At 38.7% G+C, this 26,595-nt stretch overlaps 1 protein-coding gene across 1 annotated transcript; it reads left to right on the forward strand.

Annotated features, from left to right (window-relative positions):
• Positions 1-1,020: 1,020 nt before the first annotated feature.
• prkci (protein kinase C, iota) lies at positions 1,021-26,595 on the forward strand. Its single transcript, XM_084412564.1, has 18 exons — positions 1,021-1,453; positions 8,549-8,670; positions 10,482-10,571; positions 13,665-13,715; positions 13,880-13,965; positions 14,093-14,230; positions 14,576-14,633; positions 16,317-16,372; positions 17,025-17,201; positions 18,904-19,001; positions 19,487-19,573; positions 19,720-19,855; positions 22,637-22,724; positions 22,918-23,043; positions 23,130-23,209; positions 23,414-23,503; positions 24,611-24,726; positions 25,027-26,595. Exons 1-18 carry the CDS (start codon positions 1,374-1,376, stop codon positions 25,112-25,114), a joined length of 1,767 nt encoding a protein of 588 aa, XP_084268690.1. The 5' UTR covers positions 1,021-1,373; the 3' UTR covers positions 25,115-26,595.

Here is a 26,595-nt window from a genome sequence, read left to right on the forward strand (position 1 = left end):
TATAAGCAATTTAAGGAAAAGAAAGCACCAGATAAGAAACCAAAGTAACTCGGATTGATTGCATGCAGGCCTATGTTTAATGGCAAGTTTACATGTTTTAAACTTTGTTTAATTAGTGAAACGGCACAGTAGCTATGGCAAGCCGTTTTAGCTTAAATTGTACCCAGCGTTACTAGTACATTTTTACTGGTAAGAATAAAATTTGAGAGCTCTACAATTCAATTCTTACTAGTAGTAGCAATTACAATTAGAGAGTTCTCTAATTCAATTCTTACTAGTAACAATTCCAATTAGAGAGCTCTACAAATGAATTTTTATGTCTATGGCAAGCCGTTTTAGCTTAAATTGGACCCAGCGTTACTCGTCGTAACTGCATTTTTACTAATTAAATCTGAGAGCTCTACAATTCAATTCTTACTAGTAACAATTCCAATTAGAGAGCTCTACAATTGAATTTTTACTAGTCATATTTCTCCATTGACTTCCATTCATTTTTAATTACGGAGCTCTACAATTGAATTGTTACTAGTAAGAATTAACTGTTCATAATTAGCCTACTAGTTACAATTTAATGTATGCAGTAATAATTTTAAAAGCATCATTATTATTATTATTAAAATACTTGCATTACCTTTTCTTATTTGTTATATTATACTATATTTGTTATATATTGTTATATGTTGATTTATTGAAATCTGAAATAGAAAATTGCATTTCTTATTTTCCAAATATTTCTATCTCAAAGTAGTAAATAAACAGTTCAAAGGAATCGGAACCAGACAGAATCTATAAATTCTTCATGAATCCCATCCTTACTCATTTCTTGACATGCAAAAGGATGCTGCTAACTTCCTTGGATGCTCATCTTCTCCACCCTCTTCGAACTTTGTGTGGTATAATCGGAATGCGACCAGACGCTCCCATCCAACCGAGCGATCCCATTTAAACATATTACCACACAATACTAAAACATTAATTATATCGCAGATGTTCAATATTTGCACATTCTCTAAACGATCTAGACAAACAATATTTCTGATACTAACAGTCGCTAATAATGTGTAATGTGTTTGTTGGAAATCCCCATCATCTCCCCTCCACATTCCACTGTTTGGATCGTTCCGTCTCGAGGCCTGCGCGCTGCGCGAGAGAAGGGAGTGTTTTCCCGTCAGACACAGAAGTTCTAGTAGTCAGACTAATTTTTGTCAGAACTTTACTAGTTATATATCAGACAGGCCGATTGTACCACTGGGGTCAACACTATTTTGGTCCAAGTAATAAGTGCAGTTTTCTAACTCAGGTTGTTTTTTCTCGTCAGCGGGCTAGCCTTGTTAGCCAAGTTAGCTCGCTAGCCGGAGTAAGGAGAGCTCATAATGCCTACGCTGCGGGACAGCACAATGTCCCACCCCGGAGAAAACCCGCACCAGGTCCGGGTAAAAGCCTACTACAGAGGGTAAGTAGACAGCGAGACTCTGTGCTGTCTTTGTAGATGTTTCGATTGACTTATACTCTTAAATTGATCTCTTAAATGGTGCAGTTTCGGAATATACAAAAATAAATGATTAGCCAGCTAACTTAGCTGGTAGTATTAGCTAAGCCCAAAACAAAACTCTTGATGAAGTTCCAATATAGAAGTTCCTACTCCAATAAAACAGCTGTGTAGTCATTTCTTTATCTCATAATAGTATACAAAAAGTGATTATATGTTTTTGTACTGTTTGTCAGTTAATCTAATGATGGCTTATGAAGTGTTGTTTACATCTGAGAGCTGCCCCTGTCATGGAGCTGGATATGTCTACCTGTCTTAAAACATTTGCGATCTGTCACATTTAGGTGGTTCTGTATGAAGGTAAAGGTAAACTATATAGCCTATACAAAGAGTGTATTATGTGTCATGAACATAAAATGTAGAGCATCACATTATTCATTGAATATTCGGTTTAAGCAAATTTCTAAGCGAGAACAGTGAATTGTTAGTAAAATGGAAGGTAAACCAACATGTAAATGTTATTTATTCCTCTTGCTGTTTAGGGAAACAATTCTTGGGTTGCTATTGAAATATTTTACTTTTATGTGAATAAATAAGCTCATTGTGTGAATGATTTTCAGTCAGAGCTGTGCTCCATTCATGATGACGCATGCACTTGTCATGCACTTGAAAAACTTGTACAGCAAGTATCTTTTGCCAGACCTGTTGGAGACTGATTCCTATTCACATTCCCCAAGAGAGCTATTGTGTGTGCGCAGCTGTCATTATGATTCAGTCGGTTTCTGTTCCAGCTGAATTTGTTGATAATAGTTATTATTATCATCGTTGTGTGGAACTGAGAGGTCCACCGTCATTAGTCTCTTTGAACTGGCCTCGGGTATGTGAAAACCTTCAAAGAAATCAATCATCCCATAGTACAATCCTTTGTTTTTGAAAGCTCAGTTTCTGATTTTAAAGCTCTATGGAGACAGCATTAATTGATGGCCTTATACTGTACAAAAATAGTAGCACATAATTCCTGGGTGTGGATGATTTTGAAACCCACCATTTGTCCCTTCATGTGTGTTCCCTCTGGTTTCTATTGTTATTCAGCAGGTCATTTTAGCCAATCTTTGAACCAGTTTCGATCCCCAAAACTACTATTGTGGCCATGACAGACCCAATCAGAGGGTGTTTGTTTTGGTGTGTGGAGGCCTTAATGGCAGGCTTCTGCCTGAATGCAGCACAGCCTTGAATAGAATGAAGGACATGTTACTCTCTGCACCTTTTATGTTCTGTTTAAAACCCCCTGAAGCCTGCGCAAAGATGAAATTCACAGGTTTTATCATCCTCTTCCTCTTCCTCTTTCTCTGCCCTATCTTCTGTTTTTGATCCACTTATTGCTCTCTTTCTGGCAGTCATCCATGTTTATTTCTGTGATGTATTGTATGACTGTAATAAACAAGTCTTTTAGAAGATTTGACCTATATTGCAACTCTAATCTGAAAACAATTTTTTAATGGATCTTGAATACAGTAAAGATGTTACTTTGTGCATTTGGGCATCGTATAAGAGTCCTGCTCATGGTCAGTGTTCTGGCTGTTTGTCATGGTCATCTGACTTTATATACTTTACCCAAAATATATATATTTTAATTATTTGATCGTCCTTAGGCCGTTCCTGTATGACTTTCTTTCTTCTGTAGTAGGGCTGCACGATGATGGTTAAACTAATAATTATTTTGTTCAAAAATTATAATATAAACTTGAATGGTTTTATTTTACCTAATCTAGTTTACAACCAATATAGTCGAGATTAATATTTTAATTTATCACAGTTCGTCAGAAGGTTTGCTCCCAGATATAGTTGCAGCAAATAGCACAAACAGAAGATGTTTTGCTGAATGTTGCAAACATTTTTCATGACCAATAAAACACACACACACACACACACACACACACACACAAACCAGACATTTCTCAAAATATTTTCTTCTATTATCTTTTTCTTTCTTCCACAGAAGAAAGATAGTCATACATGTTTGAAACGATAGTAATTTTTTTTGTTACATTTTTTGGGTGAACAATCCCTTTAATGCACCTTCTGTATGGTCTTATTTCCTTGTGTATTTTTCCTCTTCATTTTATTATCTGTGAGCTTGTTTACTTGTTTAAATTTGTTTGCAGAAAATTGTGTTTAGGTTCTTGTAAGTCGTAGGCTATTTGACAGCAGGAATGAGTGTGTGTTCAGTATGCTGTTGTAACGGGAGTGTCAGCTGATCAATGTTTGCCCTATGAAGTAATGTGGCTTCACCACCTATCAGTGATGCTGAGGGTACATCTGCTCATACTAAGAGAGTGGGGTACAGATCCATCTTACTCTTATTGTCAATTGTGTGCCAAAAAATTGTATATCATTTGCAAGAGGCAACAGTAAGAGGTAGGGCTGTCACTTTTGAGAAAAATCAAATTTGAACAGGTATCAAATATCAAGCAATGTATTCAAATATATTTGAATATCTACGAGCCCCCCCCCGGGCAGAAGGCGAAGCACTGCTACTTGGGCGGCGTGATTTGCTCGCAGCACCTGAGAAGCCCCGTGGTGAGGAGCAGAGAGTTCGCTCAGAGTTGAAGTAAATCACTCCGCAGTAGTAGCAGTGCTTCGCCTTCTGAGAATATAGTTCCCAGTATGTATACGATTAGAAGATGGTTGTCTCGTGACCTTGTTATTCGTACACGCTGTGACTATACAAATCACAACATGTAAATAGGAAAATGTTGGTGTTATTTTGTCACTTATTGGGAGCAGTATGCTAGCTGGAGCCGTTTACCTCCAGTCTTTGTGCTAAGCTAGGCTAGCGGTGGGTGCGTCAGACAGAGTTACGGCACGCACGGAGATGAAAAAGGTATGTGTGGACTTATCTAACTCTGGGGGATACGGCGAATAAGCTAAAGTCCCAAAAAGTCGGCGTGTTCCTTTAATCTAGATGAAGTGGCACTATGCACCATGCATAGCCAATCACAAAATTAGGCTAACGTTACACGGAAAAAAAGGTGCCGACTGGTTGTGCAGGAAAGTATGCAGTCACACGATGTTGGATGCCTGGCCGTCTGCTGTGTCTCTGACTCCGCTGCCTCATTTGGATGGTAGCTTGACAGGTGAGCGCGAAGATTGGCTGTCGAGGATGCGTAAGTAAACCGTTTTTTTGCAAATTCGGCAAACTACCTTATCTTTAACGGTTACCGTATTTTCCGGACTATAAGTCGCTCCGGAGTATATGTCGCATCAGTCAAAAAATGCGTCATGAAGAGGAAAAAAACACATATAAGTCGCACTGGACTAGAAGTTGCATTTATTTAGAAATTTATTTTATGTTACGGACGGGACAGTTCTCCGTTACGGACGTGAGCGCACTAAAAGACTGCTTTAAAACTTTCACAGATACCTCAAACAGAAAGCACAAAGCCTGTCTTTAAATTTAATTTCGTTTTGTATTAATTGTATCTTAATTTTAATCAATGTTTCATCAACCAATTCCCTGGATTTAATAAATAAGAAGATAATATAATAATATATAGTAATAATAAAATATAGAAATAATATAGCAGAAAATAGATAATCACGACACGGAGACGGAGGCGCCGGCGCGTGAACATGGAGCTCGTCTCATAAATGAACCGAAACTCAGCGTATAAGGTAGCCTACTTGCCTCACAGACCTGAGACATATATAGAAAGCTTGAAATGTCTACTTTTAAACAGAACAATTCAAAACGAAAGAAAACAGACTGTTCTCTGCTTATATAATCCGTATGAAATGTGCATTTCTCTCTGGCGCGTTCACTACTGCGAAGATCGCGAGTCAGCATCAACAACTTCATCTTTGCAGCCGACACTGACACAGAAAACATTTGTTTATTAGTAAAAAATTTAAATGTCTCCTTACTATATTTGACATATTCATAGTCATTACTTTAGCCGGTTCTTTGTGACCGCTTTTAGGTGCTTTATTGGCAGCGCCACCCTTACATGTTACATGAACACGTCACCACCGCATCAGCACCAAAAACTTGGGATTTTTTTTCTTTTTGGGGGCATTTTGTTTGTGTTCAGGCTTTCTCAGTTGTCTTTAGGTTAATGTTTCAGTTAACAGTTTTTCAGTTGTTTTCAGTTCATTTTTTCATGGGTAGACTACAGGAGCAGTCTCTCTCGCGGCTGTAGACGGTAATGTTTTCTCTTTGTTCATGTCAAGTCAGTATGAATTAATTTTGATATATAATCCAGTAAATACGGTACTTTACCATCTACAGTGTAGAACCCAAAATATTTCCAGACACTACTTTTTAGATGAGTTGGGGTAGAATTGTCCGATCAGGCTGGCCGTTCTGTGCGTTATCTTCCATTTTCAAAACAGGGTGGCTTTTGGCTATTATTCGCTTGATTTGGTCATGGGCCTCTACTCTACAATACGTTTAAAGCGCCCGCTACTTGATGAGATGCAAACAATAAAATAAAAAACAAACGGTCTAATCATAGACTGTAAAAAATGCGCTGCACATGGCACTTTAAAAACCGAATAGTTTATTTATAGTTCGATTACGGATATTTCACGTCATGTTCGAATGCATATTCGAATATCGAATAAAAAGTGACAGCCCTAGTACAAGGCAGTTTATCTCTCTGTAAATATTAGCTAAAGCACAATTCACTGACACAGTGCTGTCATTATGTCAGAGATATGCATTACAGGAAGCACTGAGCTGCCCTTTAACTCTCTTACAGTAGCTTCATCATAATGGTCCTAGATCAGATTAAATCAGCCTTGTGATTTCCTTCGTCATAAGATGGTGTGTGTACTCCCACTAGTCTCTGTGGCATGTGTGGGTCAGCGCGCTGGCTCGTAGACAGGAAGGACTCCCCTGCTGTCAATAATTAACCAAAACAGTGTGAACATAGTAGAAAACAAAGGGAAATAAGCTGCTGGGTGCCGCCTCCTATGGGAATGTGCTAGTAATTCAACACACAGCTTCCCACAAACTCGCTGTATGATACTCCTGCTGCACAGTATTCATCTTTTGGTCTTTAAAAAAAAGAAAAATTATAGCATTTTGAATGCATTTAGATTTTTGTAATTACCAAAAGTACAGAACGGCTTCCCAAATTTATGATCAGTTTTAAACGTTTTTTTTTAGCATAATTTTGTGTCTGCAGTGTGTACACAACCACCCTATAACGGTAAAATCCTCCCACTCCCTTTTTGTTTTGTTCATGTCTACAACCCAGTGTGACGTCACGGTGGGTTAGGTACTGCTTAATGCTTATAAAAGCTTCGATTCTCCCCTAAGTGAGCAGCACACAGTCCACCATGTTAATCTCCTCATTAGAGCAGCTAGAGGTAGCAAAAGGATGTTACCTGATAAAAAATCTAAAAGTTCAGTTGTTGTCCATTTACTCCCAGCATCTGAGCCGCTGAAGATGCAGTGTATTCGTTTTTTTTTTTTTTTTTTTTCAGGGAATGTGTTAACCATTTTACATAAGACTGCTTTGTAACTAAGCGAAATGGTTCCTGTTCTCTCTTCATGCAGTATATATTCTACACGTATTGTCTGTTTATAGCACATAACGAAGCGAACAGTATTTAGTGTTTATGAATTGTTGCAAAATGGCTGAAAAAAACTAGTACACACTACAATTCTACAACTATTACATAAATTAATCAACTAACCATTCAGAAACGTCCTGGTGCATTCTCGAAGTTATTACTTCTGCTAGAGTCTCTCTTTCTTCAGTGTCCGACTCTGGTTGGAACATGTTGGTTTGAACTTTAAACAGTATTTACAGTAGCAGCCATATTGGTTCTCCTGTTTTGTTGTTGAGTATGCGAGGCAAGTGTGCCGCGTTTTGATTGCCCACTTGTTGCTCGCTGTAGTATGGGTCATAATCCTGCCCTCTCCATGTTATCTAATGGGACGTGAGAGATGCTAAAAAAATCCAATTACACTTCAAATAATTTTTTCCCGAAGATGGTTTCTATCATTTTAGCTCATTATCACAGACATATTTTCAAATATTTGTTTTTCCAATAAGTCTGGCTTTAGTTATTTGATGCTATAAAAATAGGGTCATGATGGCATAAGCGTCAACGAATGTTTCTGGGATATTTTTGGCTTAATTTAGAAAGGAATTGAAGAGCGTCGCCCATCTATTTTTTACTGTCTATGATCCTAGGCATGATCATAGCTGCATTAAACAGTCTGTATAAATGCATCTAAATGGCACTTCAGATGCAGCATCTGTGTTTCCTCTGCATTGCAAAGATAGGTTTTGTTGAAACTGATTTCATTTGATTGGTACCAGCCCTATAGTGTCTTATTATTTTAATTGAATTTACTGGTTAAATGTAATAATTTGACATAATAAATGAGGCATAGACTATATTTTATTAGGTAAGGAAAAAATGGCCCTTATAAAGGTAAAAATGCAGCTAATATTTTAAACTTTTTGTTACTGCTGTGAACTAACTGCACAAAATATGAAGAATAACTAGGCTAAATCTTTGGGAATCAGCTGTCAACAGCAGTCCTAAACCTGCCAAGATACCAGCACAATAACACACTCGGCTAAATATCGCCTTATCATTGTTATTAGCAAAATCCCAGACAATATCGATTACATTTTTGGTCAATATCACATAGCCCTAGTTGGCCCACCATTATGCCAGTAGGTGGCGAACTTATGTCATTGAATCGTTCATTCATGAGATTTGTTTAGAAAAGCTGTCAAATGAGTCATTGAATCATTAATTCAAACCAGTTTTAAAGAATAAATAAATAATTCAAATATTTTTTTTAATTAATAGACTGCAGCAATTAACATTTTGGTAAATTACATGTTACTTTGTTTAGCTGTCTATTTCGAATTGTGGGAGAATCGTGAAAACACTTGATTCTCAATTTAAGCAGAATCGTGCAGCTCTATTACATTATATAAAGGGGCACAACCTTTAATAAAATAGATAATATTCTAGGAATAAACTGTTAATGAATAAACCATTACTTAATGTCACCTTTTTCTGTTTTAGGGACATCATGATTACACATTTCGAGCCCTCCATCTCCTATGAGGGGCTGTGCAGTGAGGTGCGGGACATGTGCTCCATGGACAATGACCAGCTCTTCACCATGAAATGGATTGATGAAGAAGGTTTGGCACTTCATTTGTGTTTGTCTCTCTGGCCCTATTTACGGCTGGTATTAACTTCTGTCCCAGGTGATCCGATCACAAGCATCCGATCACATTAACATGCCTCCCCTGTGACCTCTTGTGATCAGATTTCATTGAGGCTCTTTGATTTCATGACTAAACACAAGACTTGCTAAACCAATCAGTGCATTTATATTGAGTTTTAATTCAAATAAATAAATAATAATTCATTTAATTACTTTTTACCCATTACCTTTATTTCACTCAATGTTACATTCGTTTTTAGTTTTTTTTTAGTTTTGGGGTTTGTAGAAGGAGCTGTTTTTTTACAGTTATTTGTTGCTTACTGTTGCACATTTAGACACACTCACTAGCTATGTTTCCATCACCTTGTGTTTATAATGCACATTTTGAAATATCACATCAGAAACGAGTGATGGAAACTCCATATTTCTGTGAAAAAAAATCCCTTTGCAAGAAAGTTCTTATGCTCGCTTGAGGTGGTTTTTGACTTGTGTGAAAAAGAGTTCATGCGAATAATCGGAGATGGAAATCATTTGCCAAATAAATTCTGACGTAGCGAACATTAAACCCATGTGACTAATCGGCTGTTTCCGCTGATGGTGTTTTATTAACTGTTGGTTACTAGGTTACCAATACCACCATCATCCGTTCAAGCAACTTGATGGAAACGCACGTAATTTGCTGCTTCTTTTTTGATAAATCATGTTGACTCCATGGACAGTGACCAGCTCTTCAGCATTAAATGGATTGATGAAGAGGGTTTTAAAATATTTTAAAATCGAAAAGTTTTTTTTTTTAATTGTAAAAAATTCACAATATCACTTTTTTCTGTATTTTTTTTCAGGATGTGTTATTTTTAACTGTTTTTGATCAAATGAATGCAGCTTTAGTGGTTTGAGTAATCACAAAATGTCTAGGACTAAACCTGTGTTTATTGATGTCTGCTTGTGATCAAATCCCCTGATACAGATGATAATACCAGGTGTAAATCTCATTCTGTTCCTCTAACTGTCACCGTAGCAACAAGCTCCCCCATGCCATTCTGCTGAAATTCCTAGATAATTTGCACCAGCACTTTATATATTACAAGTGAACCCACTTTTGGCAGATTGCATTAGAGTCTCAAAATTACCCTGGACTCCACTGGCAGAAATAAAATGGATGGATTTTACATGAGGATAAAGTGAATCTGAATGCAGCACACAGCAGGGAGCAGGTTTTATGCTGGAAAGATTGACTGTGTGTGATGATTAACTGCTGCATTAGTCATGCGAGATGGGAAATGGAGATGGAAGAATGTTCATTTAAATACCAAAATCTTCACCATTCCACACTGAGCCCAGAGTCACACTGCTCATTAGCATAGCTGATCTGAGAGGGCCGTCATGGTGAAGAGTTAATCCCTTCTGTCTGCACAAGGCTTGGTACTGATGCCCAGCGTCACTCATTGCCTCTGCTGTGATGTCTGACTGAGGGCCGTGTGTCTACGCAAGCCGAGACAGTCTGTGCCACAGGCTGCTCTTTAGATGACAAACAGGATTGATGTCAACTTCGAACAACGCCACAGGCCCTGTTACTAGTTCATGGTGAAAAACGAATAGATTTTTGCTTTATGCTTTGCAAACATTGTTATAATCGTAGCATGCTAACAGGGACTCGTTTGTTTCCTTTAATTTTCCCTCACTCTCTCTGTTCCTCTTTGCTGTGTCAGGTATGCTCATGCTGCTTATGCTGATGTCTTTGGTAAAGAGTTTTCCAGTGAGTGTTCACTGTGCTTGTCATTGCAGGGGATCCATGCACCGTTTCTTCTCAGCTGGAGCTGGAGGAGGCCTTACGTCTCTATGAACTCAACAAAGACTCAGAGCTCATTATTCACGGTATGCTTTGCTTTTCATGTATTACTTAAAGCTCATTTGAAGTTCTTCGATAATACATCAAAAACTACTAGCCTAACACATTATTTAAAATAATGCAGCCATATCACCATGTAGCCCAAGACCCTAAGCAGGGTTGAGCCTGGTTAGTACCTGGATGGGAGACCTCCTGGGAAAACTAGGTTGCTGCTGGAATAGGTGTTAGTTAGGCCAGCAGGGGAAGCTCACCCTGTGGTCTGTGTGGGTCCTAACTCCCCAGTATAGTAACGGGGACACTATACTGTCAAGAAGCACCGTCCTTCGGATGAGACGTTAAACCGAGGTCCTGACTCTGTGGTCATTAAAAATTCCAGGATGTCCTTCGAAAAAGAGTCGGAGTTTAACCCCGGCATCCTGGCCAAATTTGTCCGTTGGCCTCTATTCATCATGGCCTCCTAATCATCCCCATATACTGATTGGCTTCATCACTGTCTCCTCTTCACCAGTAAGCTGGTGTGTGGTGGGCGCAGTATGGCTGCCGTTGCATCATCCTGGTGGATGCTGCACATTGGTGGTGGTTGAGGAGATTCCCCCTTCCATGTAAAGCGCTTTGAGTACCCAGAAAAGCGCTATATAAATGTAACAAATTATTATTTATTATTATTAAAACAAGTGAACAGTCAGTAATAAAATAAGAACAAATACACAAATTACAAGCAGAGATGAGTACTAAATAACAAAGTCTAAAGGTAATGATACACAGGGTAACTTTTTGAGCAATGTTGCTGGGCAATCTTGCCGAGCGATTGTTGCTTGGGAACTTTCCCATTGAAAATGGGCAATACATTTCTATCTGGATAATTTGTATCGGTCGTGGGCCTGGTGTCTCATCTGGTTGCCGTTGACGGCAACATTGCTCAAAAAGTTGTCCTGTGTATCATCACCTTAAAGGGCCTTACACACCGGGACGAATATCGGCGCGCGTTATTCGCCAGCGTTTTTCAACGCGTTTTTTGTGTTCACACCCAAGCGATTTTCGCTGACGATGAGCCGAGTGAACATGCAAATTCATTCCCTGACATTAGATGGCGCGATTGTCAAACGTTCGTGGGAAAAAGTTACAAGCCTATGTACATGAAAGACAATTAAGTAAAATGAAACTCACCATCAAGGCCCATTTGCTCTGCAATACCACTCCATAACAGTTCTCTTTTATCAAGATTTTTGTAGTCGCGTTTGTCATATAGTTCTTTATGTTCCGACACCAACGAGGCCAGCAGCTCTACATTCATCTTGCCTTGCATCTTCCTCGTCTTATTTCTTCCCAGCAGTGTAGACGCTATCTTCTTCGCCTGTATGTGTGCTCGGCAAGACCGTTTTGTGTTTGAGCGCCCCCAAGTTGTGTTTTACTGTAACTTCAGAAGCTCCAGACACGTGAGCAAAAGCGCCAATCTTATTGGTCGGATAGTTTTTGACGCGGCGCGTCAAACCAAAAAAACGAACCCGAGGCGTTTTTTTAAAAATGACGCTTTTACGCGTGGCGTTTTTCGCGTCGGTGTGCACACTCACATTGGCGCCCTTTGTTTAGTCACGAGGCGTTAAACGTCGGCGAATATCGCGCGCGAAATTCGTCCCGGTGTGAACAGGCCTTAACAGTAGTATTCAGGTACAGAAATGAATAATTAAACCTAAATGTAAAATAACACTCTTTGTTCACTGTAGAAATTAAATATAGTTTCATCTTTGTTAAAGCTGTATCTTGTTGTTTTATTCATATTAATGACACCGACAACAGTAGGAATATTAGATGTGTGCTGTCACTTAAGAGCGAATGCACGGACTGAATAAACTGACAAACATCCGGTTTCTTTCTCAACTGTTTACTTATGACATAAACAAAAGAATACTTGCCGAGACAGGCATATAGATGGGTATTTTGACATAATTTTGTGTTTATGTGTCCGTTCAAGGCCAAGGAAACGTGAAAGAGGAATAAATTCATTGTCGAAACGCCTCTCTCTCTCTCTCTCTCTCTCTCTCTCTCTCTCTCTCTCTCTCTCTCTCTCTCTCTCTCTGCGAGCCCCGATTTTCGTCTCTTCTTCCACGTTTAAAATTGTTTGGATGTGTGAATTTGCAAGACAAAACGCGTCCAAATTATAAACGTTCACTCTATGATGGTTAAATTTAGCAGTTAATCCGCGAATCACTTGCGTGCCGAACCGTGTGGCCTGGTCCATACGGATCAACTGCTGTTGAAAAACAACATTCCCAAGTAACCACATATCTTAACAAAATGTGTACAAAATCCACCATACTAAAAGAATGCACAGAGTCCACGGTCATGCACAGACTTAAATATAACAACAATACAGAAACAATACAAATTCTGAAACGGCCTAAGCTTTGGGATGTTTAAAATTAGCTTTTCAAAGCTGCAATTTCTGCCAAAGTTCAACTCCAGCAACAGAGCTACTAAAATTAGATGGTTCATTAAGCTATCAACACACTTCACAAAACTATCCAAACCATAAATATAGATAGATATATATGTAGATACCTCATTCGCTCACCGCTCGAATCTCGAATCTCGAGTCTCAAATCTCATTGGTCTAAAATCTTCTGATTAGCTGTGATTGTGTCACATTGCACAGTGGTTTTTGCTTTCAGCTTGTTGAGACTTGTCACATCAGACACAGTTAGTCATAACACCCATATCCTTTTAAGCCCCCGGGCCAATGAGCTCAGACGAAGCTCCACATTTTGATGTTCTGACTTAGGTACATGTATTTATTTATTTATAACGCCTTACGGCATCATACAGGTCATGGGATCATTAGTGGACAGGAAAGATAGGATTCAGGGAGTGATTGACAGAGATAGATTGTTCTGCCTGCTGGGTGAGTTAATTAGTCATGCTGAGGAGGAGATGTCTGGCCCCAAGGGCTTTCAGAAAAAGGCCCCAACCAACTGTCCGTCAATACCCACTCTCCACAAAGGCCTGGACAAACTCTGTTTTTTGACCCCAAAGTCCACTGTCAGATGAGGAGAGGTCACAGAGAGGTCACTGGAGCTGTTTGTCAGTGCTTTTTTTCACAGTCTCTATCTTTCTCTCCACAGTGTTTCCGTGTATACCTGAGAAGCCTGGCATGCCCTGTCCTGGAGAAGACAGTATGTGCATCTTGTGATATACTTATAATAGGGTCATTTAGGTCATAATGTTTATTTAGTTTTTTGCACTTCATAGTGCTGGAAAACATGCATTTTGGGTTATAATGATGGAGTATAAACTGGTTAATAGCAGATTTAATTAATGACTCAAATGTTGCACTCAGAATCCATTTACCGTCGTGGAGCTCGACGCTGGAGGAAACTTTACTATGCCAGTGGACATGCGTTTCAAGCCAAGCGCTTTAATAGGGTACAAAAAAAATGCTCTTTTTGTTATTTCTGGCACTTATTACGTTACACAATTTGTCTCAATATTATGCACGTGACTTTTTGTGTTTAGTATGGTTTAATGTTCCTGTTCCTTCTGTTCTGTACAGCGTGCTCATTGTGCCATCTGCACAGATCGTATCTGGGGCCTGGGCAGGCAGGGATACAAGTGCATAAACTGTAAACTGCTGGTTCATAAGAAATGCCATAAATTGGTGACAGTGGAGTGTGGTAGACAGGTAATACAGGTGAGTCATTAGCAATCTGCATCCTTTCATATTTTCTGTGGAATACATTTAAATCTAAAATGGATTTAATAAAATGGAGCTGAGAGTACTACGTTCTTATTGGTAGATAAAATAAGCCAAAATATTAGCCAAAAAAAGCTAAATGATGTGAATGACCTTCATTCACAAAGCTTCTCATCCCTTGCATGTCCATTTATTAATGGACATGCAAGGGATAGAAAGCTTTGTGAATGAAGGTCATTCACATCAGATTGTGTGTAGACTTATATATTAGACGTTATTACTGCTAATAACGTTATGAATTTCAATCTATCTCTAGCTTTAATCTTCTTACCATTTTTCTAGGACCCAATGATTGGAAGAATCGATCCTGGGTCCAGTCCATCAGAGCATGCTGATCAAGGTACAGTAGGCTCTCATCTATATTTGTCATACACTACACACATGCATCACATCTATTGCATTTTCCTTACCTCTTTGTACTTGAATAGCAGAGGATAAAATCAATTTTCAGGAAAGAATGCACTTTTGAGATTTCAATTAAACTCAACTCACAATCAGTTTTCTAAAAATAAGTGTATTTTGAGGCTTTCCATCTGAGTTTAAATTGATCTGAAATAATCAACCTCTTGTGCCTTGCCCAGACTTTTCAAATATATATGTTTTCTGGTCAGAACATAAATATTCAAGGTATACTTTTCTGAAACTGAACTGAAAAATTTCCCTTATTTCCATAACTACCTGGAACGAGAGGTCATGAATAACTGTATAAACATTCTGCCCACAGATCCATTAACAAAAATCCAAAGTCAAGCAGATAAACTTGCCCTGTGTTTTGTTGTTGACAGCATCACTAACTGAAAAGTATCTTGTAATCCAGAGGTGTTAAACAATGTTCTTCTGAGTTATTGCATTCATTAAAGGAACACTCCACCGTTTTTTCATATTAAATCATGTTATTCCCTTAACTAAGACGAGTTGATACATACCTCTCTCGTCTCAGTGCGTGCACTCAATCGCTCTGGCGCGCGGCGACACTTTGATAGCACTTAGCTTAGCCCAGTTCATTCATTAGGAGCCAAACAGAGATGAAGCTAGAAGCGACCAAACACCTCCACGTTTTCCCTATTTAAACACAGTTACACGAGTAGTTACAAGACCAAGTATGGTGACACAAAATAAAACGTGGCGCTTTTCTAAGCGGGTAAAAAGGATAACTATAATGTATGGCGGAATAGCACTTGGGAGCACTTCGACTCGGCGCAGTAATATCATCACTCCTGAAAAATCCTCTCCCCCTCTCCCTCTCACTTCTGTCATTAGAACCAACGTGACTTTTTGCGGCGCCGAGTCGAAGTGCTCCCAAGTGCTATGCTATTCCGCCATACATTATAGTTATCCTTTTTACCCGCTTAGAAAAGCGCCACGTTTTATTTTGTGTCACCATACTTGGTCGTGTAACTACTCGTGTAACTGTATTTAAATAGGGAAAACGTGGAGGTGTTTGGTCGCTTCTAGCTTCATCTCTGTTTGGCTCCTAATGAATGAACTGGGCTAAGCTAAGTGCTATCAAAGTGTCGCCGCGCGCCAGAGCGATTGAGTGCACGCACTGAGACGAGAGAGGTATGTATCAACTCGTCTTAGTTAAGGGAATAACATAGTTTAATATGAAAAAATGGTGGAGTGTTCCTTTAAGTCATTAAATTGATTCACTAAGATCTATAATGGCTCATTGATGCCACTGATTTTCATCTTGAGGGGTTTTAAATGACTGGATGGGCTAAGCTGATGTTTTCCCTTAGTAATTAGGCGTGTGCTTGCACTGAAACAGACTAATGCATTGAGCAGCTTACAGGCGTGAGTCTTCTCACAAGATTAAGCTTGTTTGTTGGAATTAATGACGTGAACAGGCTCTTGGTTTAGTTACAGTGCTGGTCAGATAAATTTCAATCCCTCTGTTTTTCAAAGTGCTTTATTTATCAAAGTGCCTGATTTGGTTTAGAGGCTTGTGAATCAGATTTGTATAAGTATATTAATGAATATTAATGAGTGATGACTTTCCCCGTTTCTCATTGTTGTTTTCCAGTTCTAGACAAAAAGAACTCAACGGAAAGTATCAATCACGAGGGAGAGGAGCATGAGGTAAGTCATAAATGCTACTTCTCACTAACTCCACCTCTACAAGTGCTGTGAGTTTGGGTCGCTTATAACGTGCATTTGAAAACCCAACACACGCTAACCATCTTCCCAAATTTGTAATGATTGTATTATTGTTGTATAGTCATATTGAATGGCGGGGGGGCAAAATTGGCTTTTGTCTTTAGCCAATCACTTGTGTTTGTCAAATTTGTGTTATTAAATGTGGTTTGAGCAATCAGATCACACTTTCCACTTGTTGATTAAAGTGGTTAAAATGAATGTTAGTACATGTGTACATAAGGTGTAAATGGGACCATTATGAACTGTGTGTTTGATTAGATGAGCTTTCAGTTGTTCACTCTCAGACCGATGATCAGGCTGGAGTTGAAGGAGAGAAGGAGATGGGGGTGTACGCAACAAGGTCCATTCAGGATCTATTGATTTCCTTTAGTGGAGCTAATAAAGTAACCTTCTATCAGGGTCATTAGCATCTGATTAAGGGCTCGCATTCCTCTGTCGCAGTCATGGGAAATCGTACGATAAACAAAGGGAAAGGACAGAGAAGAGCATTAAGAAATGTAAACCAGAAAGAAGAGGGTGATTTTTATTTTATTTTATATATATATTATTAAGATGCATCTCATCCACCCCTCAGGCTGTGGGCAGTCGGGAGTCCGGGAAGGCTGTGTCCAGTTTGGGGCTTATAGACTTTGACCTGCTCCGAGTGATTGGCAGGGGCAGCTACGCCAAGGTGCTGCTGGTGCGTCTCAAAAAGACAGAGCGCATCTACGCCATGAAGGTGGTGAAGAAGGAGCTCGTGAACGATGATGAGGTGACATTTCACATTTCATACACCGGGAACATGCAAAGATGCCACTGATATGTCATTATATGAATTACCGTATTGTTCTGAATATAAAACAATGTTTTTTTCTTAGAAATACATCTGAAACAATTGGGTTGTTTTATATTTGGGGTCTAAACATTTACATGTCAATAATACACCCGCAACAATAGGGAGCGCCAAATACGTGTAAAATTAGTGTTCCACGGCTGCCCAGGACTGATAAACGCAGCGGAGTCATCAAACATTAAGCAGCCAAAAATTACAGTGTGTCAGTGTAATGTTAGAAGAAGGCGAGCCCAAAAAGACAGTCTTGTCGCAGTTAAAGTGGCCACTTCGAAGAAACTGACAGGCGAGTGTGTCAGTACGTAGCCGTAAAAAGAAACGAGGGGGTGCCCATAACCAGAGCCGTCATTCAGCTGAAGGCACTGGATATCGCCAAAAAGCTGAACTTACCCACCATCGAGACCCATCATTTCTTATATCGGCTACGTACTGAAGCACTTTCCTGTCAATATCCGAGAAAGCGTCCACTTTGATGCGGCGTAATGGATTAGCGCTTGCCCTCCAACCTCAGGGAGAAACTGCTGTCTTTTCAGCGCTATGTGATCGGCCTAAGGAAAAAACATTCATATCCCCCTGGATGAGATAGGTAATGCAGATCAAACACCTGTGTTTTTTTGATATGCCAGCATTTGTCACTGTACATAAAAAAGTAAAAGTAAAAAATCATTTGTCTTGGTGAAATCTACTAAATGAGATCTTCAGGTTATTTTAAGTTGTTTATTTCGGAATGTGATTGATTGTTGGTACATTTTACCAATATTTACTTTAAATAAAATAAAAAATTAAATGTGAAATATGAAAATTATTTTCAAATAAGGTCTTTAAAAGATAAGATGTGGTCTTCAAAAAGCCTTTTTCCAAAAGATACATCTTGAAAAGGGGGGGTCGTCTTATATTCAGGGTTGTCTTATATTTCGGGACAATACAGTATATCAGATTGCATTCACAACTGTTGCGAACCATACCAAGTTCTAATACACCACATCCCAGACTACCCTTATGAAATTACTGTCACACCCAACAAACAAACTCTGCTCTAGTTTGACACCGCTCTTGACACCGCTTGTGTTTCTCCTGACACTAAATCGCTGAAAGATTCAAGTTATTTGAGTCTTGACTTTGCAGAATAAAACAAGCAAAGAGCTTCCTCTGGCTCTAATCTTTCCAGGATGTGTTGATGTACACGCATACAGATTACCAGATGTTGATGAAGTGGGCATTTAACGTTGATTAGATGCACTTTAGCCTTGTGTGATGAATTGAAAGCAGCAGCTAATGGTCAATAATAGCAGCTGATCTCTACTGGCCCTGCAGTGCTTCTTTAAGCGTGTCTCACGGTCAGAGGTATTTTTACCAGGCTGTCAATGAAAGGTCCTAGCTTTTCACTCTGTATCTGTCCATTGTGAGTCTCCTCACATCCAGGAGCAGCTCCTTGGAAAGACCTGGTGCCCCCGTCTTTTAAATCTTTATCAGTCTTTAGCCTTGTGAGGAGCCTTGACTCAATACATTCCTGAATGTCCTTCCAAATGTTTCCCCTACTGACAGAAAGAATGCTCTGCTTTTCAATGGGAGATTGATTTTTGTGTGTGTGTGTGTGTGTGTGTGTGTTTTGTTTGTTTTTCAGGATATTGACTGGGTTCAAACAGAAAAGCATGTTTTTGAGCAGGCTTCCAACCATCCCTTCTTAGTGGGACTTCACTCCTGCTTCCAGACAGAGAGCAGGTCTGTCTGCACTCAAACTTTTAGATCATCAGGATATAATAATATATTATATAATTATATTGTATAATTAAATTAAATTAAATGTATTTATTCAAGACACATACACTGTCTTTTAAAGGTTTGGGGTCAGTGGGATATATGTTTTGAGAGGTTAATTTTAAATAAAATTTCATAATATAAGTTTTTGCTGTATTTTTGATCAAATAAATTCAGCCTTGGTGAGCATAAGAGACTACTTTCACGACCCCAAATCTGGCATCTTACTGACTCATTTGGCAGTGGCTTTTATCCAAAGGGACTCATTTTGAATAATGAAAAATGAAAGAAATAAAGTCCTGAAAACAATAATTAAAAGTTCAATCAACTGCCCCAAACTGGTCTTATATTGGTCCTCTGGCCATTCTTATTATAGCCCTTCAGTTTAGTGTGAACTGTTTTGTTTGTCTGGTGAAGGCTAATGATTATTTAATGCTTTCCTTTCACAGGCTATTCTTTGTAATCGAGTATGTGAATGGAGGGGATCTCATGTTCCACATGCAGCGACAGAGAAAACTTCCGGAAGAGCATGCCAGGTATGAGGATATCTAGTGTGTAACACAGTTCAACATTAATGAATAGCCTGTCGCGGTTGGAACTGACATTAGTCTGAAAGACACACCACAGGAACAGAAACCCAAATTAGGTCACTAACTGTTTCTTTTGTTCTTTCCACTGGCAGGTTTTACTCAGCAGAGATCAGTCTTGCCTTGAACTACCTCCATGAGCGTGGCATTATTTATAGGGACCTGAAACTGGACAATGTTCTGCTGGAGTCAGAGGGACACATCAAACTCACTGATTACGGCATGTGTAAGGTAAGTGTGATAGAGACCCGCTCACCATGAGAATCACACCATGATGTAAGAACGGGAGGGATTTTGTAGTCCAAAAACGTGATTATTAAAGCGGTCGTGCAAATAAATATGGTTAAGAGAAATAAAAACAGGATCTGAGGGCTGAGTTTCGGTGCACTCAGACAGTGCTTCCATATCCTAGTCCAAATCTCTAAAACCATGATCTGTCCTTCACTCCTCCTTCCACTAATGATGGCTGCCTTAAATACACACACATTTTCCCGCTTAATAACTGGAACATACCATTTTCTTAAAATTAACCCTTGCCTCACCATATGATTTATAAATAGATACACAAGATGATTAAGAACAGGATTTAAAATGAATCAATAAATACAATAAATAGGACGGATAAACGTCCAAGGACGCTTGTCTGAAGTTTAAAATCATTGGTTACCCGTAAGCCAATCACATAACGTTTGGTTATGGCGTGTGTTATGCGCATGCTCAGCCGCATCTGACTTCCACTGTAAACACATGTATGATGCGAAAACAAAACCATCGAGCGAAATACCGGAGTGAACATGGCTGTGAACGACTTCTGCAGATTATGTGAAGTAAATCTACGCATCCACGGTACAATCAGCGTCTACGTTACGGCTCTCAGCCCGCCCTCTGTTCGTTGATTGGCCCGGCTGTTTTGAGGCCGGAGGAAAACGGGGAAAACGGTCGCTGACTGAGTACAGAAGCGAACTGAAATTGAGTTGAAGTACGAAGTCTGACGTAGTCAGGCTAGGTCTCTCACCCTTTACCAACAAATGATCAATAAAAGATAAGACACATCACTAGAGATCAGCCTTCTGAAGAAAAAGCAGCAAATTACAATTCCTTTGTTGTACAGCCTAGTTTAGAATAATAATATTTCAGGTTGTAACGGCCAAAGTGCGTGTTTAGTGCTGTTTGTAAATGTCAGAACAGCAATTAAAGGGCTCATTAACTTAAAAAAAAAAAAAAAGTATACTATTCTATGAGGTCCACTTATAATGTTATCAAGATTTTTACATCCTATTGTAGAAGAAATAAGATATTCTCTATCCCTTTCTTTCAAACACTGCTATGATTGGGTAACAGTTTTGCATAATAAAATCATTTTCAACGTCCCCGCCATTACACTTATGGAATTGTTTTGAAAAGTTTCGATGTTTAAATATATCTTTGAAACATTTGCCATCAATGTGAAACATTAATGTGTATTACATATGCTTTATAAGTGGCATTTCTATGGTTTTGTTGCTGGAGTAATCCTGTGTTTTTGTATTTACCACTACATGACATGCGTGAATCGGGGGGCAGGGCTAAAAAGGCAGTGATGTAGAAGTAGGTTTTGATTTTCTTCTGCAGAGACGGCCTTACGTTGCGCTATGACTTAAATGTGACAAAATCCGAAACGAGACGTTTTGGCGGCTTGGTTTCATTCAAATTGTTTTTGGACTAACAGGGAAGTTTTGAGTTCTGAAACTTGCATGATATTTTTTATAGTACAATGACCACGTATATGTCAAAAGATCAAGGAAAATTTGATTTCTCTATTCATGATCCCTTTTATGGCAAACCACTTGCGTTTCTATGGTAACCTAGAGCTCCTGCACTCTGATTCAAGCAGCTACCGTAGCTTGTTTGTGGTAATGGTGAAAAAGAAAGATTTTTACAACAGCCTTTTTTTAATGGATATAAAAAAAAGTGACTGGACTGAAACTTTTCCTTTTATTGAAACTGGTGCACTGCTGTGCCAAGAGACGCTTTTGCCGCAGAGACTTTTTATGTCCTATAAATGTGTCGTATTTATGTCCGTATGAAAATCCGTACACACACACACACACAGAACTCTGAAGAGGATTTATGCTCCTCCGGTGGTAACTCAACCTCACAGTGAAAGCCCTGCACAAATAATTCCATTTATTGTTTGTTGCATATTTGTTTGTTTTTAGTTGTCTATGGACCTAATAAAATTAGTATTACTATTACTGAAATAATAAGATTTTCTTTAAAATATTATATTATTTTTTTGTTGTGGCTCTTTTGGGAAAAAGCATTTACCAAAATGGAAAGACTGACTCTTTGGTAAAAAAAAAAGAAAAAAAAAAAAGGTTCCCTACCCCTGCACTAGCATCAGGAAGCAGGAAGCAATACTGTGCTTTTCTTCAGAAATGTATACAAAAAGATTTGATTAAATGTCAGATTTCCTTATGGGATTTTAGTCACACACTATATATATTAATACACACACACACACACACACACACACATATATATATATATATAGAGCCATATACATTTAATGCCAAATCCAAAGCGATCTATACTACATTGATTTTACCACTGTGTAATTTTCATGTCATATTCTCTGTGTACTGTATGTAAAATCAATGTTACCCACACTTGCACACAAACGTGCCAAATTATTGAGTGCACTGCTGGATATGTTTAAGAAATGTCTTTATTTGTAAAATTAGTACCTAATTAAGAAGTTGATATTTAAAGTATAAATCTCATTTCATTCATACATTTCGATTTCTTTTGTGTGGATTATTTCTAATTATTTCAGTACATTTTATGACAAATAAATATAAATTGCATTGCATTTAGACTTTGTTTATCTTTAAATATTGCGATATATACATTTATGGGCTTTACATCGGCCAGCCTCCTCTCTAAGATTTCGGCATTGGCCATCAAAAAGTCATCATTAGTCATATTGTGTGCCTGAATGTTTCATTGGCTTCAAATTCATCTTGTATGCAGGAGGGACTGAGACCTGGAGACACAACCAGCACTTTCTGTGGAACCCCCAATTACATTGCACCTGAGATTCTGAGAGGAGAAGACTACGGTAAGCACAATTCACACACAACCAAGCCTTTTGGTTGGCAACTATGTGTGCTAGCGCACACACAGTGCTTAACCCATTTATTGCTATTAGTGTCTACCTCATGACTTTCTGCCATTTGAGTTTTTGTCAGTCGTAAGCTTTCAAAGCCTCAGGATGATGTATGTGCAACTCTGTGTGTGCCTTTACTTTTCAGGTTTTAGTGTGGACTGGTGGGCACTGGGCGTCCTGATGTTTGAGATGATGGCTGGAAGGTCACCCTTTGACATAGTTGGCAGCTCTGATAACCCTGACCAAAACACAGAAGATTATCTTTTCCAAGGTACATGACAGACGCATGAGTGTTTCAAAAAATGTTTTATATGTTTCTCAGTATATCTCATGTTTTCTTCTGCTCCTCATTCGCAGTAATTTTGGAGAAGCAGATCAGAATTCCCAGATCATTATCGGTTAAAGCAGCTAGCGTGCTAAAGGGATTCCTTAACAAGGTAAAGCAGACGAGACTGATCAATATTAATGTCTTTGTCACATTGACCTGTTATAGTGCTGTCGTAATCATTGTTTCTCTTCTTTATTTCCTCACCTCTGTGTTACCTTTTTCTTTCACTCTACATCTCTCTACTTTCTTTATCTGTTTTTGTCTCTCTGTTCACTGGTTTTCTCTTTGAAATTTTTTTCCACTCTTTTTGTAGGAGCCAAAGGAACGTCTCGGATGTCATCCTCAGACAGGCTTCGCAGACATAATGGGCCATCCTTTTTTCCGAAATGTAGACTGGGATCTTGTGAGTCACTGCTATCTGTTTCCTTTATCTGAGTGATTGGATGTTTTGACTTGAGACCGCAGCGGAAGCATGAGTCATTTGCTGTAGCCTGACGGTAGTGAAACTAAACAGAGGACTTACCGGAGCCTGAACAACTATTAAGTGTTGTTTATGACCTTGAGAAACTATCCATTTGATTACTCATTCATGTAATTTGACGCAAGCGCTATTACCACTTCAAATAGCATTTCAGGAACGTTAGCTTTTAAAAGTACAGATCACCTAAAAATTAGTCCAAGATGACTGAAGAAACCTGCCTGCAAAGCTATAGTACTGTGAGAAGTTGTAGGCACTTGTGTAAAAATGCTGTAAAGCGAGGATGCTTTCAAAAATAATGTCATAAATAGACTTTATTTATCAATTAACTTCTATTAGCTAAATCAAATCATATATAGATAGATAGATAGATAGATATGAAATATAATCAGCCTAATGAGATACAATGATAAACTGATACAATCACATTTTTGAGTGGTTCATGTTTGTATCGTGACAAAAACCATCACGTTTAGGGCCAGTGATATAATAGAGGTGATCAGGTGTCAAGTCATTGATTTTTCTGGTCTGAGGGTTGTGGCAGTGAACTGTATCATGTGCGAGGCAGGTTTAAATGATGTGAAACCAGCAGACGAGACTCAGACGAACACGGTGACCTCTTGTCCGTGTTTGGTCTGGGAGAACACACACATGAGAGGAGTGGCGGTCAGACAGTTTAAAGGGATCAGATTACACTTTCTTCTCAGACAGGCTGCAGTGCCTGTGGCAGCCTGCAGGGGGAGCAGATCTTGGCCTTGTGGCAGACCCCACTGTTAGGTTTGTAGCATTAAGGCAAAAATAAGAGCAGTACTGAACAAGCCATGGGAAGGATCAGTTTACCTAAATATTATATTAAATCCTTGCTGAGAGTGATTAAGAAAGAGAAAAGAAAAAAAAAGCTTTTTTTCCTCTCCAGAAACCATTGAAGACACTATGTGTGTGTGTGTGTGTGTAAATATTCTTTATTTTTATGTGAGACTGCTTTATGACACAGTCACAGTTATTATTTGACTCATGTTAACTGTATTTCAGATGGAGCAGAAGCAAGTGGTCCCTCCCTTCAAGCCCAACATCTCTGGCGAGTTTGGGCTGGACAACTTTGATGCCCAGTTCACCAATGAACCCATTCAGCTCACGCCTGACGATGAGTGAGTGTCTGTTCATGTGTATCTGTCTGTGTCACGCCTCAAGCTTTCTGAATCAGACCTTAGGCGCCATTAATCTGCTTCAGATCTTCACCACAAAAATGCAGGTTTCATCAGGAAGTCATATTAAATTTACGATTCCTGATGACACATTCTAGTTCTGTGAACAGGATCCCCTCATTTGCACACACCGCCGTTTTCCAGGAAAATATTTTACAGCCTGCTCTCTATTTGAAAGCCGTAGTGAGTTAAATGTGCTCTTGCAGTTAAGACTGATTGATTATCTCTTTGTCTCCCTCACAGTGATGCTGTAAAGAAGATCGACCAGTCTGAGTTTGAAGGCTTTGAGTACATCAACCCTCTGCTGATGTCGGCGGAGGAGTGTGTGTGAATGGCCTGTCTGTTTCTGTTATGTGCATATCATCGCTGCCTTTATTTGCATGGTCACAAACAATCACAAGAAAGGAAACAACAACCTGACTTCATTTTGTTGGGACCAAATGGAGCATTAACTTTGCCAAACCTCTTTCACTTTCTGCCATTCATAACCACTAGTCCTTAAGTAAAAAAAAAAAAAATCTTGATTTTTTTTGTCATGTAAATCAGCACTGATGAAATGAAACTTATCAGTGCCTTTACGTGTTGACCAGCGTAGTTGGAATGTCAGTTTTAAGTGACTGGACACTGCAAACTAAAGGAAAAGAATGACTGATGGTACGCAGGACCTCCTGTCTGATACATCTTTTATTTGTATATATTAAAGAGAATCCATTGAGACATATAGTAAGCCATTTTAAACTCTATACCACATGGGATATTCTTGAAAATATTTTTCTTCTGATTATCTGTTCTGCCTCTCCTCAGAAAAAAAAAGTATAGTGCAAGGAAGAAAAATACTTTTTATTGTTTTTTTATTATTATTTAAGAATACTGTCATCTATATAAAATGTGCACAATGTATTGAATCAGAGTTTTCCATAAGTTTTAAGATGATTGGGCATGTGGCCTCGCTTTTGATTGAAGTGGTATTAATCTTGTTTGAACGGAGCAGGGAACACTAATGAACACTGTTGTAAATACTCAAACTGTGAACGGAGAAGTTTTCTGTATAGAGACGGTAGGAGGGAGAAATTAGACATGAAATACAACAGCTGTCTTCAACACAGGAGCAAAATAAGACACTAAAACTAATGTTTCGAGGTAAAAGTATGTTATTACTCTTCAACTGCTGCATGTATAAAGTATTTCTTGCCCTTTTTCTTCTTTTATATCTTGCTTTTTGTGTTAAATGTGATTGCCTTTCTGGTTAAGATATTCCGTTTATGTATTTTTTTTATATTGAACAAATTGAGTCTGGATGGACAAGTGTTCATTGTTTCTCAGTACAGTCACTACTTTTTTTGGTTGGTTGATTTTGTCCCTTTGGGTGATTTCTAGTTAGATCAGATACATGATGTACTAAGGGGTCCTGGAACCCTTCACAGCCCCATCAATGGCGCCCAGTTTATCGGGTGGTGCGTTTTGAAATGACCAAATTATGACATTGCCCTCTCATTCCTCGTCATGCATGTATCAACTTGCTTATATTTTCACAGATGTTCACACTGGTTTCGAGCTGCGACGAGCTCATTAGCAACCTGGTGTTAGAAATGATTGAATTGCTTAAAGCCCTCTATGCATTCCCAGAAAAAAGTAAACTATGTGCTAATATGCTTTAAAGAAGCATCAGGGGGCTGAAGTGGACCTGGGTTTTTTCTTTTTTTCTTTGTATGTTTTGTGTACTATTATGCACATTAAAAAACACTATCAATTGACTGGAATGAACTGTACCACTTTTTGTTAACACATAATTAAAGTATTTAAGGAAAATCA

The sequence above is a fragment of the Rutilus rutilus genome, assembly GCF_951802725.1.
Source record: "Rutilus rutilus genome assembly, chromosome: 6".
Taxonomy (NCBI): Eukaryota; Metazoa; Chordata; class Actinopteri; order Cypriniformes; family Leuciscidae; genus Rutilus; species Rutilus rutilus.

Coding starts and splice junctions, on each gene's coding strand:
- prkci (XM_084412564.1), top strand. CDS start 1,374: ATGCCTACGCTGCGGGACAGCACAATGTCCCACCCCGGAGAAAACCCG. Junction 8,671..10,481: donor GAAATGGATTGATGAAGAAG/GTTTGGCACTTC, acceptor TTGTCATTGCAG/GGGATCCATGCACCGTTTCT. Junction 19,002..19,486: donor TGCTTCCAGACAGAGAGCAG/GTCTGTCTGCAC, acceptor TTCCTTTCACAG/GCTATTCTTTGTAATCGAGT.